Source organism: Arvicola amphibius, chromosome 8, assembly GCF_903992535.2.
Source record: "Arvicola amphibius chromosome 8, mArvAmp1.2, whole genome shotgun sequence".
Lineage (NCBI taxonomy): Eukaryota > Metazoa > Chordata > Mammalia > Rodentia > Cricetidae > Arvicola > Arvicola amphibius.
The window spans coordinates 17,666,491-17,687,809 of NC_052054.1; the positions used below are offsets into that span (position 1 = coordinate 17,666,491).

Here is a 21,319-nt window from a genome sequence, read left to right on the forward strand (position 1 = left end):
CTCCCTTGTCCCCTCCTTCCTGTTTCCTTTCCCTCCTTTTCTGACTTACAGAGATTACAGAGAAACCTGAAGTCAAGGCTTCCCACAGTTATTCTTGCCTCACAACGGCTCATTACCGAATGCCCGTATATGTTAAGAACCATGGATCTCACCAGTTCAGTCTTACGACAGTCCTTTAAAGTAGGAGATGTTCATGCACATTATAGGGGCGGGGAAACTGGGGCTTAGAGAGGCGTACCTTGCCACGGCCATGCAGTTAAAAGAGGCTGTCTCCCGACTGAGGCACGTACGCACAATGAACAAGCAAACACACACCACAGCATTTGATTTGTACGCTGTCATCATTATCTATAAAAATGAGTGAATTTAGTTCCTTAAGCACCTCCTTGTAAATGGACTTAGTTTGCAAAGTCGGTATCTAAGTCGATGGTTTGGAATTTATTCTAATAGTTGGCAACTGTGTCCTTAAGACTTTCTATAAATGCCTCGTGAGTTTCCCACTCACGTTCCAAGTTTTGTATTTCCAATGGAAAGAAAGCATTTCAAACACAAGGTACAAGGACTGGACACACAAATGCTTAAGCTGTTGAAGGAGAAAACCTGTGGGTTGGCCGTATAGTTCAGTCCAGCCGCTAGGTGGCGCTATAGAACAAGACTAATTTGGTTACTGGCTCTGCCAGTACTGCTCCTATAATCACAAGCTCCTCGTTCTTAATTAACTTGCTTAATTATTTTGACTTTTACCGTCACTACAATTTTAGCTTACAAAATCAGGTCTGAGGGATATTCCGTTAGCTCACTCACAGCAGGCTAGGTTTGTTTGCTTGTTTGTATTTGTGGTACTGGAGATCAAACCCAGGGCTCCCAGCATGGTAGGCAAGTACTCTCCCCCTGAACCCACTGGCCCAACATTTCAGTGTTTGAGAGTTAAGGAAAGGAGACACAGATACATTAATATTCATAGCTCAGGTACCGGAGTCTTTCCCTTACTTTCGTGTTTTGGCGGTGACTATAGACTTCTCTGGTCTGGCTTCGGTTTCCCATCCAAAAGAGGGGTGAGTGAGGATGCAGCGATAAGAAGTAGGGTGGTGTGGTGGTCCTCACTGCAAACTTGATTGGATCGAGAGTCACCATGATAATATGTTTGGGTGTGCTATCAAAGGGCTTCCAAAAGGTTTGAGCAAGGCGAGAAGAACCATCCGTGGGTGGGTGGCACCATCCTATGGGGTAGCAAGAGCTGGCCACTCGTTCTTACCTCTCTCTCCTTGCTTCTGGCCAGCTGAGGCAATGTGACCAGGGTCCTCAGCTTCCTGATGCTGCGCCCTCCGCATGGTGGACTGTAGCACCTGTAACCGTGAGTGTCCCCACCCACACCCTTAGGGCACTTCTCTGTCATGTATTTGACCATAGCACCCTGCAAAGTAACTAACACAGGGGCCCTCGGTTAGAGCAGCGAGGCATTTCTTCCCAGCTAAAGCCTGTGTAGTTATTGTTCCCTAGCTCCAGCTCAGTCAGCTCCGAAGACTCATTTAGAAAATACACTGCAAGGGATGTAGCATTTGTAATGAAACCTGAACACCTGAGTATGCGTTCTGTGTTATACATCATGTTAAAGTCAGCTGGGCGGTGGGGGCGCACACCTTTAATCTTGGCACTTGAGAGGCAGAGGCAGGCGGATCTCTGTGAGTTCAAGACCAGCCTGGTCTACAGAGTGAGTTCCAGGACAGCCAGGACTATTACACAGAGAAACCCTGTCTCAGAAAGCAAAACAAAGCAAAAACCTTAAAGTCTTTTCACATTAATTACTTATAATCATAAACTTCTGAGATACACTAGTTGGGTCTCATAATAGTCAACATTAATGTAAAATTACTTTTTAAAAACAAATTATACGACTAATTACCAAAGGGTCAGAGACAAACTTACTCAATAACAGCACACCTTTCTTCAGTGAAGAAATGGGGAAGGCGTAATCAGAGCAGTAATTAGGAAAGGTACTAGTTCCACTAAATGACACGCTATTGAAGCAGGCAGTAGCAGTTTGAAGGATATTCCTATCTGAAAGTGACATTTCATCTGATCGAAAGACACAACCACTTTTGCTAGTTCTCCTGTCACTGAAAACCCAGTGCTTGCCACCGTTGGTATGAAGCTCACGCGCATGTCCTCGGTGTCACTGCAGAGGTCCCGATGACAAAAACTCACCAGGCACCTGCATTTCTGTTTTCCAATAACAGGGCATAGAACCTGTGACAGACAGGTGCTGAACCGTTTGCATGTTAACTCAATTTTCCAGGTGCTCAGTGAAGCCACAGTGGTCACAGCTCCCAAGAATGCTCACTGTCCTTTAAGCCTCCTTAGTTAGAAGGTGTGTGTGTGTGTGCGTGTGCGCGCGCGCGCGTGCGTGCTGCATGTACTGATTCACATGGGCATGTGTGTGAGGGTGTGAGCGTATATATAATGTATGTACTGATTCACGAGGCATATGTGTGAGTGTGAGTGTGGGATGTATGTACTGATTCTTGTGGGCATGCGTGCGAGTGTGTGTGTATACTATATGTACTAATTCACGTGGGCATGTGCGTGAGTGGATGCGAAGGTGTGAGTGTGTGCATAAGGAGGCTTGAGGTCAACATTGAGATCCTCCTCAACCACCTGCTACCTTACCCTTGTTGCTTAGGAGACAGGGTCTCTCACTAAACCCACAGCTCAACAGTTCAGCTTGCCTGGCTGGCCTGTGAGTTCCAGTCAGCTGCTAGTCTCTGTCGCTCTGGTGCTGGGATAGATTATCACCAAGGAGAATTGTCTCTTCCCGAAATCACTGGAGGAATTTGGTCCTTTAATTAAAAAATAGATATTTTATACTAATGTTTAAACTTTATGGGGATCCAGTTCATGTATCTTAGCTTGGTGTGCTGTGCCTGACACTTAAATGGGGGTGTGGACCCGAATTCAAGTCCTCATGCTTGTAGCAAGTGCTTTACTAACAGAGCAAAATTTAAATTCTAATGAATGTTTTCCAGTGTTGGGAACCAATCCAGGCCACGGGCGGCTAGGCAAGAGCTCCACCACGGAACTGTACATTCAGCCCTAAAATTCTTGAATGGAGGAAGCGCCATGATTTTAGTGTTGCCCCCCCATGAGAACAATGTGGCTGGTGACAGATTAAAGAGACCCACGCCTCTTTTCATCTGTCTGGCTCTAACACACCACACACACCAGTGACAGGGTAATACGGTGCTTTGTGTTTGCAGAAGCCCAAACACAACGAGGAGCTGGCCAGGAGTCTCTGCTCACCCCTCAAACTCTGGCCTGGCTAATACAGAAACTGTTAGGATGGAGGAACTGTGGGCTTGCTTGGCCTTCAGTATCACCATAAGGGAACAGTAGAAGGCACTGTCAAGCAACCACAGCACACTGGAAGTTTTTGAACTCTTGGCCCATGGCCCGTTTTGTTATGCATACACTTCACGGCAGCGGAGAGCCAGACGGGGGTCGTCACCTGGGGTTTATACACGGATTAGCACACTTTCTACTCAGTAACTAGTTTAGAACAGAGAGGAGAGGTCTTGGGGTCCCCTCTGTGCTAGTAATTATTCTTTCTATCACTTCACTGTTAGAAAAGGGGTAGGACAAGGGAGCCTGGATGCACCCTGAAAGTAGAATAGATGCAGGGCACCACGCAAGCCCCTGGAACAGCTGTATTGGACTTTCTGGAAGCCTTTCATCCCACTACACAAGAATACCAGATGTGCCTTATTCCTTCTGAGGCCTTTAACATGTTGTTACTGCCAAACTTAAAGGGGAAAGGGAGCTTTAATTTACTGGCGGGAAGAGTGTAGCTGTAGGTAAAAGAGCTAACAGCAATCCGATTGTCACAAATCTTTTCTACTGTAACGGATGTGCATACAGATCATGGGATCAAGGCCCGCCATTTCCGAGATGTCACCTAGTTAAACTGGAGAAAATAGGAAGTCAATAAGAAACAATTTCAGCATTAACTAGGTAAGTGTCCCTTTGGGATAAGCTTTTTTTTTTTTTTTTGTTGGAGTTTTGAATGCGTTCAAGAATGGAGATGCAGATGTCTTCATCTAAATTGACAAGTCTTCATCCCTGCCCCGTAACAGATGTCAGGATAAGTATGTGTCACCAAGATTCATTCAGTTCAGTTCATCATCTCACAGTGTGACACACACACACACACACACACACACACACACGCACGCACGCACCCATATGCACACGCATGTACACATGCACACATGTACACACTTATCTATCCCACCCCACAAGAGGTGGGGGGACAGACAGATAGAAAAATCTAAGAATAACCGAATTCTTCCTTTAAAGACTCTAATGTAGGGTAAGCCCTCTCCCACACAAAGGGCCGGGCTCACAATGTCTTGCAGAGCCGTCATCATCAGACAGAGGCGTGTTGACACCCCTCACATTTAACTCATGCCAACTCCTCCATGTGCCTGTTGTTGCAAGGGCACGCTAAGTTCCCGTTTCAAACCTCCATTTCTGAAGGTGTCTAGTTATTCAGACTGATTTTCCTGCTGAGAACACTCACGGAGGGGCTTACCTTCGGGTTTTCTGGCACATTCTTACATGCAGATAAATTAGGTTTTTGACTCTGAATGTGAGAGCTGGGACATTCTGAAGCACTCGCCAGCCACTTATCCAAACGGCAGGGTCCCAGCGTAAGGCCTCCCCCAGGCAAAGACAAGTTTGCCTGGTCCTTGGTGTGGCAGATGTGGCTCTAAGTCCTCATCTGACTGCCTGCAGCCTCTGGGTGTGTGTCCTCTGTGGACAGTTCTACCAGCCCGCATGCCCTCTTCCAACAGCCCAAAGCCCTGAACAGATCGATGAATAAACACGCGAGGCTGCCTGCGCCAGTAGATTAATAAGCGCAGGAAAGAGAGAAGCAAAGGGGCATCTTTCTCTCAAGCTAAATAATAATGAGAAGAAAACAAATGATAGATTTCCAAAGTAATTATATTCACACTGATACTGCGGGCTGTCCTGCAACTGCTTCGCCACTTCTATTTGGGGAGCACTTGGTTTGTGAGAATAAACTCTTAATTGCATGGTCAGTGGGCTTCCCTATCTAATCTAGTGCCAGAATTTCACACGCTAGAGCGCTTTTGGAGCGGCAGTAGGGCAACACTGCCTCATCTCAAGTGGCTCATCCCCAACTCCTGTTTGCATCCAGGACTCCAGTGCGCATGCGCATGTGCCTACATCCTTCGTTCACCCCAACAATATGTTTGGGTAAGCCAGCGGAGAATGTAGCTGACTTCTGTGTTTAAGGAGAGGGACACAGCCATCGGACCCCTAGCCTTGGTGAGGCTGGGTTTTGTCCTAAAGCTTGAGTTTTTGCGGCAAAAGCTCATGCTTCTCCTCCGTCTTTGAAAGCCCGGGAACACACGATATCACAGCATACCTTCATCTCCCAAGCCGTTGTCAAGACCAGAAAGCCTTGGAGCGGATCCTTCAGGGGAGCGGGCTTACATATGGAGTTACCTGGGTCCTTGTAGATGCTGAGCACACCCTTGAAGTAATGAGGTAAAAATCTTTCCAGTAAAAGCAGCACATCCTCCAGCTCCTCCAGAATCCCCACGAGCAGGAAGTTTTCATTCACGTTCAGCTTGGCACGTTCCAGCGCCCACTCGCCAGGCTCCCTTGACAGACAAGAAAGTGACTTTACATCAGAGACTCCATGGTGGGCAGCAACAGCCCACGGAAGGCTGGTCTAGCCTAGATGTAGCCTATTCTAGAACAGCCCTTTCTTCCCTGGTTTCTCCAGTTGACGGTTTTTATTTAACATGTGCACAAGGGTTGGGGCCTTTATTTTATTTTTAAAAATATTTATTTATTTATTTATTTATTTATTTATTTATTTATTTATTTATTTATTATACAATATTCTGTCTGTGTGTATGCCTGCAGGCCAGAAGAGGGCACCAGACCTCATTACAGATGTTTGTGAGCCACCGTGTGTTTGCTGGGAATTGAATTCAGGATCTTTGTAAGAGCAGGCAATGCTCTTAACCTCTGAGCCTTCTTTCCAGCCCCAGGCCAGAGCCTTTAAATAAATATGCCTGTCTAAGTATTTAATAAAAGACAATTACAGGCACAGACACTTAGGTCCCAAGCATATGGTTAAAATAGCTTTTTTATAGATAAACCACATGGAACCCATTTAATGAAGTTAGAGTCACTGATAATATTTTTTTAGCAATCAAAACTAGTGTCCAATAATGCTTGGTAATCATCCCATCCTTTAAGAAGCATTAACAATGTTTTTTATTGTTCATTTGAGTTACAAATGGGAAAGAGCTGGATTTCCTTATAGGTCAGATTTGGGGGCATTCGGACAAGCCAAAATCACCTTAGAAACAACAACAAAACCAGCCTTGCCTGTTGCAAAGGATTGTTGTAGAGGTTCAACCAAGTGGTACTGGTGGAGGGGATCTGGAGATCCTCGTGCGAACTAGAGAAGGCTCCTGAGTTCACTGTCCAAGGTTTGGGATTAGGGAGCTAGGATTATATTCCTTGGAATAAACACCTCCACTGTAATAAAAAAGCAAGTTCCTTGACCCTGTATTCCCAGCCGCTGAACTTCTGAATGCAAACCAGGAACACTGACCCGTCAGTGTAAGCGCTGGGGAAGACTGCCTGAACCCGGCTGTGGAGAAAGCCTGGGATCCGCATCCTAAGGGCACTCCCCTGCTACAGTAAGCTGAGCAAAACAGCACCAGCAACACAACTCACCATCAGCCAGAAGAGACAATGTAAGCCTAACAATGCCAAGAACGTACCACAATTTAGAATCGGCTATGCCCACCATGGCCGGAACATGACCACCCACTCCTACCCAGTGTCTCACCTGAAAACAGCTTTGGTTCCACCATGCGAAGACCTCCTTCTTCTCCATGTTGTGGGCATGTACTAGAACAATGGCTATGATTTCAACTACTGCTACTCCAGTACCACCTAAGAAAGCAACTAGGAATGCTTGTGCCTGCCCTGGGGTACGCTGCCTACCGGAGTAAGGTATGGGTAGAGAAGGCTGTGTGTTCAGGTCAGGCTGGCTTGATCTCTGAACACCAGTCTCTTCTATGTCAGTGGTTCTCAGCCTTCTTAATGCTGTTGACGCTGCGACCCTTTAACACAGTTCCTCATGTTGTGGTGAGCCCCAACCACAAAGTTATCTTCTTTGCTACTTCATAACTGTAATTTTGCTATTGTTCATGAATCATAATGTAAATATCTGTGTTTTCTGATGGTCTTAGGTGATCTCTGTGAAAAGGTCGTTCAACTGATAAAGGGGTCATGACTCAAAGGCGAAGAATCACTGTTCTGTGGCCTGTATCTCATTAGAGACACCATCAAACTGGACGTGTGCTTCCGGAGTGTTGGACTCCACGTAGCTTGCCAAGCATAGAGATGGGTGTGGGTCACAATCACTGTGGAGGAGCAGGCTGGTCACCTGACACTGGTCTCCACTGTCCACTGTCTTGTTAGGTAGTGGTGACAGTTGTGTTTTGGGCAGATGAATGGGTTTGGTGGGTGTTCCTATTGTATATCTGTAATCATCCCTACTGCTATGCCACAGAGCCTCACTCAGAATGGCAAATTATATATATGTGGGTGTATGTGTGTGTGTGTGTGTATATATATATATATATATATATATATACATACACATATACACATATATATGTGTATGTGTATATACATATACATACATACATATATATATATTAATATATGTTTTCTCAAGACAGGGTTTCTCTGTAGCTTTGGAGCCTGTTCTGGAACTCTCTCTGAAGTCCAGGCTGGCCTCAAACTCACAGAGATCTGCCTGCCTCTGCCTCCCGAGTGCTGGGATCAAAGGCATGTGCTACCACCACCCAGTGCAAATGATATTCTTGAAGAGTTACTGTAATCATGAACTGAATTCCAAAAGGTTGAGGGGCTTTCTGCAGAAGGTTCCCCCAGAGTGCCTGTGTGGCAGGGCGTTTTCCCAGTGTGGATGTATGCTTACCTACATCTGGGGTGCTGTCCACAGAAATACGGGATGATGTAAAACAACCTGGGGTTGGAACACTCAGGGTAGTTTTCCAGAATGCACTCGTTGATGTCCTAGGAGAGAAGACACAGCCATGAAAAGCCTCGTTGTCTTAGCGGGGCTTTGCAGAATGCCATACAGTTAAAAAAAATAATTAACACACATTTCATCTGAAAGTCTTAGGCAGACAGAGAGAATTCAGACTTCCTAAGAAAACTTTCCTTTTGCCTCTCAATCTCTGTGTGCGCTGGCCAGGTATGTGTGTGACCTGGGCAGGTCAGGGTATCCTGCTTGGCTGAGTACCCTGTATCCCTCCTCTTCTGAAGGCAATAACATTTAGTTGGGTCATAAACACGATAAAAAGTCCTGTTCTTGTTCTTCACCATGGCTCCAGTAGCTATCTGCCAGGCCACAGATGTACAGTAGACAATTAATGTTTATGGAATTAATTCAGTAAGTTTCATTCTTAATGAATTTTGAGTCAGTCACCTACCAACGTGATTAATCCTATATAAGTGAGTTTCTATATGTATACAGACATCTGATAAACAATTATGGAATCTCTCTAACAGTCTTATAAAGGGTCTCTAAATTTCCGAGAAGCTACACAACTCTAAGGCTGTAAGCAAGACAATAGCAGGGTTTGGGAATGTAGGAATCCTATCACTTTCAAAGGCAAGAGTATGATTTTCAGGGTTTCTCTTACATAAGGCTAGACATGGGCTCCGTCAGCACTGCTAACAGGGGTTTGGAAAGGCCAGGGGTGTGGTGGAAATTGAGTGGGTGGGCTTACATCCAGACCCCGATGGAGATGAAGGGCGAAGGTGCAGGGAGTTGGCTGGTTGTGAAGAGGAGGTAGGAGTATGGCTAGTGGGCTATGGGGTTTCAGAAGGTCATGTCCCTATAGGACACCACAAATAACCCTGCAGTGTCAACCCATGGGAAGTTATAAATTTCTAGTTGAGAGAGTGCAGTTGACTCGGCTTCTTTTCTTAGACCAAGGTACATCCTCGGGGACTTCAAGGGGTTCCATTTGAGCCCATTAGGATGACGAACGGCACTCATTATAGCCCTGCTAAGGAAATTCTATAGGAAGAAGTAAATAAAAGATGTCTCCGGCAGAAGGTCAAGGGCAGCATTCAATATCCACTGCTCAAGGACACAGACGGTGATGCTCAAGACCAACGCCTTTGGGAGTCAGTTCCTGACCACGTGTGCAGTCTGACTGTGGGGCCGGCTGCCGTCTTAACTCCCAGCGAATCAGAAACCCAGTTCAGTGTCTTCTTTGGAAGGAGCCCCTCAGTTTCTGGGGATGACAGAGTCTACCCATAACTCCTGATTCTTTAATTTGATGGGAAACTTTATTCTGATCATCTTTTTGTGATATGCTTCTTTTAGCAATATGTATTTTTAAATGATCTCACAATTTTTTCATCCCTTTAATTTTGTTTTATTTATTTTGAGCATATGAGTATTTTGCCTGCAGGTATGTCTGTGCACCAGTTGCATGTCTGGTGTCTAAAGGAGGCCTGAAGAGGGAGTTGGATTCCCTAGAACTGGAGTTACAGATGGCTGTGAACTGCCATGTGGACGCTGGGAAAGGACTTTGGTGGCCATGTGGTCCTTTATGCCACTTCTGAAACCCTGGCTATATGTCTGTGTCCTGTGGTGGGTTGTTCTGGGTAAACAAGGCATCACTTTGCCTTCACTGTAACCAGTACTCTTATTTGCTAGGGACCTAGTCCAGCAACTCTTAAATTCTAGTTTGCTTCTGTCACTGTGATAAATAGTCGGACTAAAAGCTATAGTGAGAGGCTGCTTGTTTGTTTCCTGGCCACCGGGCAGCTCAGACCTGAAATAACCACACAGAAACTGTATGAATTAAATCACTGCTTGGCCCATTAGCTCTAACTTCTTATTGGCTAACTCTTACATATTAATTTAACCCATTTCTATTAATCTGTGTATCACCATGAGGCTGTGGCTTTCTAGGTCTTCCTGTGTCTGTCTCCTGTGGGGCTATATGGCTTCTCCTCAACTCTGCTTCCTTTTTCCCAGCATTCAGTTTAGTTTTTCCCGCCTAGCTCTACTCTACCCTTTCAGGCCAAGCCAATTTCTTTATTTATTAACCAATCATATTCACAGCATACAGGGGGGAACCACACATAAAAAAGCAACTTGGGAAGAAAGAGTTTATTGGCTTACACTCCTGCATCACGATCCATCACTGAGAGGAGTCAGGGCAGGGATTTAGTAAGTTTACTCAGCACTCAGTCAGAATCTATTATCTTCTCTAAATGCACTCAGGTTCGGGGCTTCTTGGCCACAGTGTGCTAACCAGTTTCTGCCACTGTAACAGATCCCTGAGATAAACAACCAGCAGAAAGAAAAGTTTATTTTGGTCCAAGGAAGCTATGAGATTTCAGTCCATTGCTAGGGAGCTGTTACGAGGTAGACTATCACAATGAGAGGGTGTAGAGGAGCAAGCGACTTGTCTCATGACAGCCAGAAAGCAAAGAGAGAGAGGGTGGGGAGAAGGGACTAGGGTCCCAAATACCCTTCAATGACAAGCTCCTAATGACAGACATCCTCCAACTAGTCTCTACCTTATTCCATTTCCCAGAAGTCCCAATAGCTGGGGACGAAGCCTTGATAACATGTGAACTTCTGAGGGATATAAGATCCACCCATGACGACTGATTATCAACATCCCACTCTCTCTATGGTACTCGTTCAAGGGTCCCATCCTTCCGTTGTCTTTCTTGTCAAGTCTGGTCATGTGACCATCCCTTATAGCAAGCGGTTCTCAACCAGTGGGTCACGACCCGATGAGGGGTAGCATATCAGATACTAGATATTGGAATTCATAACACTAACAAACATAACGTTATAAAGTAGCAATGAAATAATTTCATGGTTGGGGGTCACCACAACACGAGAAATTGTATTAAAGGGTCACAGCATTAGGAAGGTTGAGAACCACGGCTTTATTATCTTAATGGGATATTGGAAAACAATTACTGTGGTCCGCTTATATTCTTAAACTGAAAATGAGTCAATGGGGCTAGCTGTCCCACCTCCCTGCCATTACTAACATGCAGCTGAAAAACAAACCAATGAAAAGCAAAACAACAACCACGACAAAGCAACACAAAAACAAACTCAAAGGGATTGTGGTGGCACATGCTGGATTTCCAGCCCCCAGGAGGCAAAGGCAGGAAGATTGTGAATCTGGGACCAGCCTGGGCTACATAGTGAGATCTGGTCTCAAAAAGCCAAACAATAACAACGATGGTTCTTCTGAATCTTACCTGACAGCTACTTTTGATTGTGGTTAGGACCTTCGAGCCTCAGGAGGAGGAATCATTCTGCCCGACAGGAATTCTAACCCAAATGACGCTAACCCCTGCTAACCCCATGCACAGCTGCTGTAGCCCTTTCAGAGTGTTAAGGTTACCCCAGGTTTTGTTTGTGTTTGACATAAGAAGGTTTTTCTTGACGGGGGGGGGGGGGGGCTCAACCCACCTGTAGCACCAGGAAAGTGTGCGGAAGGCCCAGAATGTACCTGTTCCTCACTGTTTCCTGCAGTTTTGAATTCCCTGCACCTTTCTGAAGTGCAGTGAGAGCCCAGAGTTATTTACTGAATCTGTGTTCGCTATTCCCATGTTGCCTCACTCTGGGACCGTAGCCTCGGCGTGCTTCCTCACTTCTCTGAGATGAACCATGCCTGTAGCTGGGCTCCTGCAGGTGAGGCTGTCATGCTGCGCAGCTGATGAGCTGGCTGATTTAGCGAGAGGAGACTTTTCTATTGATTTGCCGCGGGCATAAAGGAAAAAGATTTCCCACAAAGGCAAGAATGTGTGTTCAAAAACAGCATGTTTAATATGCATAAGCATATACCATGTAAAACTGTTGTGTTACGATTTGATTCAAAATGTATTAAAGTAACAGAAAGTTAAAAACAATTTGGGGTCTTAAATTTTGGGGACTGGTACTCTTCTGCTGCTGTCTTCAGGTGCTGTGGTAAGACGCCATTATCAAGAGTGACGGATGGAAGAGTTTGTTTTGGGTTAGAGTTCTAGAGGGATAAGGCAGAAGATAAGAGATAAGCATGGCATGCCGAGGCAGAGCAGGGGACGCCACAGCTATGGAGCAAGGGAAGGTGTGAGACAGGCAGAAGGTCTGTCCTATATTTACGGCACAAGGAGAGAGCAAGGTGTCTCACTATGACCTATGACAGACAGAGGCCCTTGCCGCCTTTGGTTAGTTGGTCACAGGGTCTCATGGGTCACAGTTGGCATCTTCTTGAGGTGAACTTCTTAACTATGATATCATCTGGCTCAGTGGGGGCAGAGCCAGGTATGGTGTCTCCAGTGTCATGACTCCCTTCTCTAACATACCACTTCCTGTGCTGGAGTGAACCTATTGTCACCATCCCCTGCGCCCTTGAGGGAATTTACAAGGTGTGCAGAGACACCACCCTCTCATTGGCTCCCTCCCCTGACTCCTGCCTACAGCAATGAGCTCTTAGTCAGGGGTTAGGTGGGAATGGTCTCACAAATTAATGCATAATAAGAGGTTGGGCTCAGTGTGATTCCTGGACATATTTTCATTAACTCAACACAATGGCAGCAATGTAGTAGGGAGGGGAGGAGAATGGATGAAGAGGAGAGGAGAGGCGGACCTTTATCGAATGTTTACTACCATATTCACAAATGCTTATGGCATGAATGGGATATATTCTGGGGATTTGAGATTTGTATTTTTATCTTGTTCAATGAACAAAGTTCAGGGACTACTGTGAACAGGGTGGGAAGTGGGAAGGGTTAACTAAAAGTGCAGTTTCTGTCTGCTGAGGATAATATAAATTACACTACTCTAAAGGTAGCCCATTGCCTTCTCTCAGAGGTCCCAAAAGTCACCCTGAATTTACTGCCAGGCCCTCAGTTCTTCTGTTGCTTCTGGAATTTTTAGCCAGGGCCACCAAATTCTCTTCAATTCTATGGCTAAAGCTGGGCCTATAAATGAGGGATTTACAAAGTCCCACTAAAACAAATCAAGCCCACAGAGGGCCCAGTGTGGCTGGGGGGATGGGCAGGACACCAGGACTCCCTGCCCTCCTGAAGATCTTTTGCCCATCTCTATATCCATTGGGCTCTGTTTAATATTTTATCTGATATAACGATTCAAAATCTTAAAATCTTGGCTCTAGCCAACAAACCTAGCTCAAGACCATTTGGGCGGCTCACGTGACCTATCTCTGCATCTCATTTCTGATGAGATGTCCCACTGTCTGGGGCAGGGCTGTTTGACCCCTTTGTCTAGTAGGATCATCTTTTGCATCTTGTGTCCAAGCCTCTGTTGTAGAAGAGGATTCTCTGCTTTTATTAGCTCCCATCCCCCTCTTCCAGGTTAGGTACAGACTCTTGCCATGTCACCACAGTTGCCAGGCTTGGTTAACATCAGTAAGTGTTTGAAATGGCTATCTCCTGGATTCTGGGCATTTACTGGACACCACTGTCCGTCACTGCGTCGTTATACCTTAACTTGCCCACTGCTACTGTGCCTGCTGCATGCATTGTGGACATTAAGCTCTTGGGCTCCACCCCAGAGCACCCCTCCACATCTGTGGGAGCAGGCAATTACAGGACTGAGAAAGTACTGTCTCGTTAACGTGAATCATAACACCTAGTTCTTAGAATTAAAGTAGAAAAAGAGAACAAAAACAACAGCAACAACAACCTCAACAACGACACAAGTTTCTCTTCCTTTTCCTCTCCTGGGCAGGGTGCAGGCCGTTGAGAGGTGCACTTGTCTAACCCATGTTAACAAGGTGAAGAGCAGCTCTCATCCGTGTACAACAGTGCTAACAGCTATGTAGCATCTCTATCTTTAATGCCCCAAAATATTTTACAACATACAGCATCCCGGCTAGGGAGAAGGATCAGTGGGCAAAGTGCTTGCTACACAAGACTGAGGACCTGAGTTCAGATCCCATGAACCACATACAAAGTTGGGTATGGTGGGTACGTGCTCTCGGGGCTGGGAGGCAGAGACAAGAGGATCCTGGGTATTTGATGGCTAGCTAGTTTAACCAATCCGTGAGCTCCAGATTCAGTGAGAGCTGGTGGCTCAGAAAAATATGGTGCAAAGCAATCGAGGATCATCTTGATGTTGATCTCTGACCTCTGAGAGCACACACACTGGGGCCCAACATGTACACACGTTCATACACTACACATGCACAGCCACAACAACAAAGCCATGGCACCTTGTGTTGAAAAGAAATTTAAGCCCCAGCAAGGTGGTTTGGCATGCGAAGTCATTTGTGCCTGCCTGGACATCTGAATTCAATTCCTTACACCCCCATGAAAAGTGAATTCAATTCCTTACACCCCCATGAAAAGTGAAAAGAAGCAACTCCAACCGCTGCCCTCTGACCTCCACATGCACACCCATGTACACCCCCTTACACACACACACACACACACCAGACACAACATCACACACGCAAACAATAATAATAATGATAATAAATAAAATTAAATTTTAAAATAAAACAATTCAAGCGATTACAATCTTGGTTTCTCATGTCGCTATCACACCGCTCTGGTAATGCACACTAATTCTTTGGTTATCCCAACTGTCATTATCCAATGTGAAGGAACAGAGGCCCTTTGAGTCTATAAAAAGCAAGAGACCCCAATCTGGCCTTTGGGGAGGCACACTGCCCACAGGTGGGGTGCTAGACTGGCTCTCCAAATCTTTTGGAAACCGTACCTGCCAGAGCCAATGCTGTTCCAAGCTCCAGGGCAGGAAGGGCAGCCAGGTATGCAGATTTTTGCCAGCCGATGTGGTTATTTTATTAGGCAAATCAGTGCCTACAGACTCTAGTCAAAACCCACCAGGCCCAGCCCAGTTTTGTGCAAACATTTTCAAAGGTGAAGTGGAATACATTAACAGGCACTAATTCTCAGAATTATAGTGTTTTTGGCTAATAATCCTTTTCCTTCTGCATCTGTCTCAAACACTGACACAAAGAATGTCTTTAAACAGGACTCAGCCCCAGTGAGACTTACTTACAAAACCATCAGCTACTATGTACCAAGTTGGGTATTGAAGGACCTCCCTAAGACGTTTAAAAAATGTCTTGGCAAAATTATGTAGGGCCTAAACTTTACAGGATCATAAAATGGAAGGACTGACTTTAGGAGTTGGGTAGAAAGAATACTGAGCAAAAAGAGGTCTAAGATGGGCCCAGTGGCCAAGGCCTGTAATCTCAGCCACTTGGAAGGGCGAGGCAGGTTCCAAGTTCAAAGCTTGCCTGGGCTATAGAGGAAGTTCAAGGTGAGCCTGGGTAACTTACATAGACCCTTTCTCAAAATAAATGGTAAAAAAAAGGGGTGGGGGCATAGAGTACTGGCCTACCACGTGTGAGGCTTTATTTCAGTGACATATTTTCACACGCTGTAACATGTGTTGTCTGTGGCCTATTCTAAGGGAGAGATTCTCTCCGTTTACCCTGCTTCTTACCCTTTCTTGTGTTTCTTTACCTCCTTCCATTCTTCCTTATTAGTTTCATGGCTAACACTTTCTGGACCCCCCAGCTCTTAGTCCAGAACCAGGTGTTAATACTTGGCCTACGGGAACAATGAGGAGACTGTAGACTTGCCTCGAAGCAACAAGTAGGCCGTTTCCCAGTTGCCAACCTGGGCTTCATTCTTGTCTCTGGAGGCCTCAGCTTCTTAGGCCCAGGGCTCAAGGCAGCAGGTGTATTGCTATTACCTTCTGCTTCATTTCTTGAGAGGGACGGGAAGTACAGGTCCCTACCAGGGCCAGGTCTGGCCTCCACCTTGGCTTAGACACCATCAGCACCTCTACCCTTTACCTATAATCCCCTTCCAGGTAGCCATGGTCTGGTTCTTCACCAGAGCAAACTGCTACTGGTCCATGCCTGCAGGAGAACCTCCATTTTTATTCCTTTGGGATTCCTCTTGGACATGCTACTTATTCTCATGATATGTTTGGGAGCTGAGGGAATGAAACGTCACCATACCACAGGCAACATGTGTGGGCCATTCATGCTCCCCATAGGGTGAGATCTGTAAGAAGACCTTGCCCAGCAGAGGCACGGGTGACCTGAGGTCTGTGGAGCACAACCTGTGAAGGGAAAGAATGTTGGTGCTATGTCAAGCCTGTGCTAAAGCCTCGCACACACTGATTGAAATGGGATTATTTTCGCTTCTTACATCAGAGAGCTTACGCCAGGCATCGGTGTGACTCTGTCTACGGCTGCTGCGAGATACTCACGTCACAGTTGTGACTGCTGCGTGCAAGTCACTTCCATGGGGCTGTGAAAGCTTCAGTATTTGAAGCGTGCCAGGAATACGAAAATGTCATTAGCTTTGCACATTTCTAGACAATTCTCTCTGCATTGTAATCCACACCCAGTGCCAGACAAGTACTTTATCAAAGTAGTCTTTGGAGATGATGAAATTTTTATTTGAATTGAGCTATGCTTAGGAAATCACTATGGGGATCTGGACGCCTGATAAAAGCTTTTAGGTGATTGTACTGCTTTTCAATAAACAACATCATAAAAAATTCAGCAGCAAAGTGAAGTCCAGACTATAACCACAATGCATTTTAAAGCCAAAAAATAAGTAAATAACCCCCCCCCCAAAAAAACTAACAATAATTTACTTCAACGACAGTATATCTTTAGTCATTCTTTGTAAAATTGAACATATACCCATCTACAACCCATTCCTCAATGTAGGAGGCAAATTTCAGATGTGGGCTCCATTTGGAGGAATAATGGCTAGGATTATGCACCTTGGTTGCCTGTGACTTTAGGACAAAGAAGGCCCAGAAAAAGCTAAATGGCCAAACCTCTGCCACCAGCATTCTGTTGTGTGTTTCTCTAATGATGCCCAGGTATATGTCAGGTCCCTGGGCTCCAGCATCCTACTGCCAGGGATTCAGACCAATGCAGGCCTGGAGGCTGCTTCTGTCTGCAGAGGGTGGTAGTGATATACTTGGAAACATAGAGTGTAGAAGAATAGCTATTCTTGTAGTATGGAGGCTGTTAGTTCCCGGCTGCTTAGCCCCGAAAAAATCACACAGAAATTGTATTATTTAAATCACCGCTTGGCCCATTAGCTCTAGCTTCTTATTAGCTAACTCTTACATATTAATTTAACCCATCTCCATTAATCTGTGTATCGCCATGTGGCTGTGGCTTACAGGGGAAAGTTCCGGCATCCGTCTCTGGCAGGGCTACATGGCTTCTCCCTGACTCTGCCTCCTTTCTCCCAACATTCAGTTCTGTCTTCTCCGCCTACCTAAGTTCTGCCCTATCCATAGGCCAAGGCAGTTTCTTTATTTGTTAACCAATAAAAGCAACACATAGACAGAAGGACCTCCCACATCATATTCTTATATTGATACTGATAACAACATTTAAAATAAATAAAGGACCAGGTTTATAGAGTACTGCTTTCCTACCCCTTTATCTAGTCACATGGAAAATGGGCAAGACTCACTACAGTGGGTCTTTATATCTGGGTCACAGAATAATTTTATTAAAGGACTGCCCCTGAATCCCACAGACTCTATCATTAGCTGGAGAATTTTCCCTTAAAAAATAAATAACCAAGGAAATACATTTTAAGGGGCTTGGGAGATGGCTTGGTGGTAAAATTCTCATTATATAAGCACAAGAACCTGGGTTTGGATCCCCAGCACAGATGTAAAAAGCCAGATGCAACGGTGCATGTCTGTAACTCCAGCACAGGTTGTGTGTGGGCAGAGACTGCTAGACCTCAGGGACTTGCTGTCTAGCCAGGCCAGGAAAAACAGAGAGCTCCAGCTTTAGTGGAGACCCAGTCTCCAAAATGAGGAGCAGAGAGATAGAAGACAACCAGCATATACCTCTGGCCTCCACATGCACGTGGATGGTGAGCACACCTGCATATATACACCTCAGGCGTGCATGCACATACACACACTCAAGAAGAAACCATTTTATTTCTAATGCCAGAAGGCCAAGGTGCTTGTGACCCCTAGAAGCAGAGATCAGCAGGCCAGCTGCAGTTCAATTACGGAGTGGAAAGAAACCCGCGTTTCACCTCCCACCATTTCATTCTGTTAAAAGAAGCTCCGGGGGGAAGGCAAGCCTCAACACAGGGGAGCGTCTTCCTGGAGACAGGACCAGAGCGAGCACGCTCAAACAGATTCTCCCAGCAGGAAATTCACTGAGTGGAAGAATGGTCGGAATTTCTGGGGAATCAAGTATTTTCTTCAAGGGTTTTATACCACGAAAGTTATTTATGATCCCTTTGGGCCAGACAAGTTTCTGAAAGCCACAGAAACTGTCTTAGCATCATAGACTTTGGGTGCTGCTGCCTTCCCAGCTGAAGAATTCCACAACTGGTTTTGCTCTTTCTTTCTTTCTTTCTTTCTTTCTTTCTTTCTTTCTTTCTTTCTTTCTTTCTTTCTCTCTCTCTCTCTCTCTCTCTCTCTCTCTCTCTCTCTCTCTCTCTCTCTCTCTCTCTCTCTCTCTTTCTTTCTTTCACATCCAATAGTCCAAAGTTTGGGGCTGAAGATTCCAAAACAAACCACAAAAGTTACACTTTCAACTTCTGGCTATTTAGAATATAAACAGCGTGTTTGTGGCTATTTTAAAGGCCACAGCCTCTCAACTCTGAAGGTCACTGCAGACCCACGATGAGATTAATGAAGAAATGCCGAAAGCAAATAAAATCATCACTTTCAATTAACTTGGAATTTCCATTTCCTTAAGGACCATGGATGACTAAGAATTATCTGTGTGATGGAACTTCACCTATGCATTTTGTGAACGCTTGAAAATTTCCATAGCGGATAATAAAAAACAAAGAAAAATTCCCCAGGGAGAAAATACTGAGTACAGCTACCCTTGACTGTAATTATTTTTGAAACCAACCCCCTAGTTTGCTTGCTCATTCATGGCCTGCTTACCCCTTCTTGCTACCTCCTCTTCCTCCTCTCTTCTTTGTCTCCTTTTCCTTTCCCTGTGCCAGACATTTAAGGCAGAGCCTTCTGTGAGCCGGGCAAGCCTTGCCTATAGCCTCAGCCTCTGTCTTTCTCCTTAAACTTCCCTAAAGTTTCCTGGGCTGTTCTCCTGCTGGAGGAGACATTTGTGAACCATCACTTTTTCACCTTTACAGCTTCCCATCCCGAGTTTGCTTAAGCAGTGGTTCTCAACCTCCTAATGCCACGACCCTTTAATACAGTTCCTCATGCCATGGTGACCCCCAACCATAAAATCATTTTTGTTGCTTCTTCATAACTATAATTTTGTTCCTCTTATGAATCGCAGTGTAAATGTTTTGGAGATAGGTTTTCCATGACCCATTTGGTTGAGAATTGCTGCTCTAAAGCCTTGAAATTTGAGGCTCAAAGGCAAAGGGAAGGAAATATTTTCTAAACTCAATCTAAACATGTGAGAATTTGATGCTGACAGGGAGGTCAGGTCCACGGTCACATCTCTGTTTCTCATTTAGGCACATGGACAGTTTCATATGAGAACATATTTGGAGGAATCTCACTTCACTTCGTCTTATCATGAATGACTTCCGCACCCATGGTAGGGCGGTGGAGAACCAATTCTTTAGCTTTTGTTTGTTTACATTTATTTAATTTTATGTGCTTGTGTGTCTGCGTTTATCTATATGCATCCTGTGTATGCAGGAGTTTAAAGACATCATAAGAGGGCATCAGATCCTCTGAAACTGGAGTTTACAGATGGTTGTAAGCTACCCTGTGGGTTCTGGGAACTGAACCTGGGTTCTCTCCAAGAGCAGTAAGTGCTCTTAACTGCAGAGCCATCTCTTCAATCCTGAATAAATTCCTAATAATTACTAGAGAAACACTTGGAATACTCAAGGTGCAATGACCAATGATCACTAACTAACCAGATGTAGAGCGGTCTCCATCCAGTGGTCCACTTCTTGGGCTACTAGTATCAGTTGGTAACTATGAAGTACAGTTCATTCCCTGCCCCACAGCTGTGATTCATATCCTAGAACTAAGAAACTAAGTGCCCACAAGTGCCAAGGAACATGAGGACCTGTGGGCTGAAGCCTGAAGCAAATGGTAACTCCCCTGCCTCAGGGGATCAAATGCTGCCTAGATCCAGCTGTCCACAGCCACGTGGAGCTTGTGTCAGGGTTTCCTATATTCTGACTAGTCAAGAGAATCTAGCAGCCTTGGGACTTCTTTTTTTGGGGGGCGGGGGACTCCTACTTCTTAACTGTCTCTTTGTTACAGGGAGCGGAGCCCCTTGTTCTGGTCACCTGGCTATCTTACACCCGAAATAATCACACATAAACTGTATTAATTAAAACATTGTTTGGCCATTAGCTCTAGCCTCCTATGGCTAACTTTTTCATCTTGATTTAACCCATTTTTATTAAACTGTGTTTACCACAAGGTCATGGATTACCAGGAAAGATTTAGCATGTCTGACCTGGTGTCTCCATGGTGGCTCTCTGACTCTGCTTTCTTCCTCCCAGAATTCAGTTCTGTCTTCTCCACCTCCCTAAGTTCTGCCCTATCAGGCCAAGCAGTTTCTTTATTGATTAACCAACAAAAGCAACACATAAACAGAAGGACCTCCTACACCATTCCTTAACATCAGTGAAGAACGTGATCCGGTATGACCCCTTTTTGTCCCCATGTCTCGCCATACGCATTTTAAGTTTGGGTACTGTTATGGTTTGAGTCTCAAATGCTCCCCCACGGTTTATGCTCTGGCTGCTTGGTCTCCAGCTGGTGCTGCTATTTTAAGAGGTTCTGGAAACCTTAGAAGCTAGGGTCTACCTTAAGGAACTAGGTCACTGGAACCACGTCCTGGCCAGGATAATACCTCCGGCCCTTTACAGTCTCTGTGCTTCTCATGATGTGAGCTGTCTCGCCATGCCTTCCCTGTCATGTGGGACAGATCCCTGAAACTGTAAGCTAAACTCGCTGCTTCTTTTCAGTTGTCTCTGACAGGCACGGTGATAGGGAAGCAACTGAAACAGACGTTTCCCGTGGGAAAAGAGAAGATTTTATAATGTCCTTTGTTGTATTTCTGAAAAGACTAGACTGGTAAAGAAAATGTATCTGTGCTGAGACTAGAGTACAGAAGACGTGCATGGGACATGGGACTTGAAGAGAAGAGTCTGGATTGTCACTAGGTCATCTAGTTGAGGCTAG

At 45.3% G+C, this 21,319-nt stretch overlaps 1 protein-coding gene across 1 annotated transcript in view; it reads right to left on the reverse strand.

Annotated features, from left to right (window-relative positions):
* The window catches only part of Ust (uronyl 2-sulfotransferase), a 274,167-nt gene that overhangs the window by 36,570 nt on the left and 216,278 nt on the right, over positions 1–21,319 (reverse strand). The window contains exons 6-7 of the mRNA XM_038339559.1: positions 8,054–8,151; positions 5,527–5,684 (exon numbers count right to left, since the gene is read on the reverse strand). Coding sequence (XP_038195487.1) covers positions 5,527–5,684; positions 8,054–8,151 — 256 coding nt within the window. The remainder of the gene's footprint in view (positions 1–5,526; positions 5,685–8,053; positions 8,152–21,319) is intronic.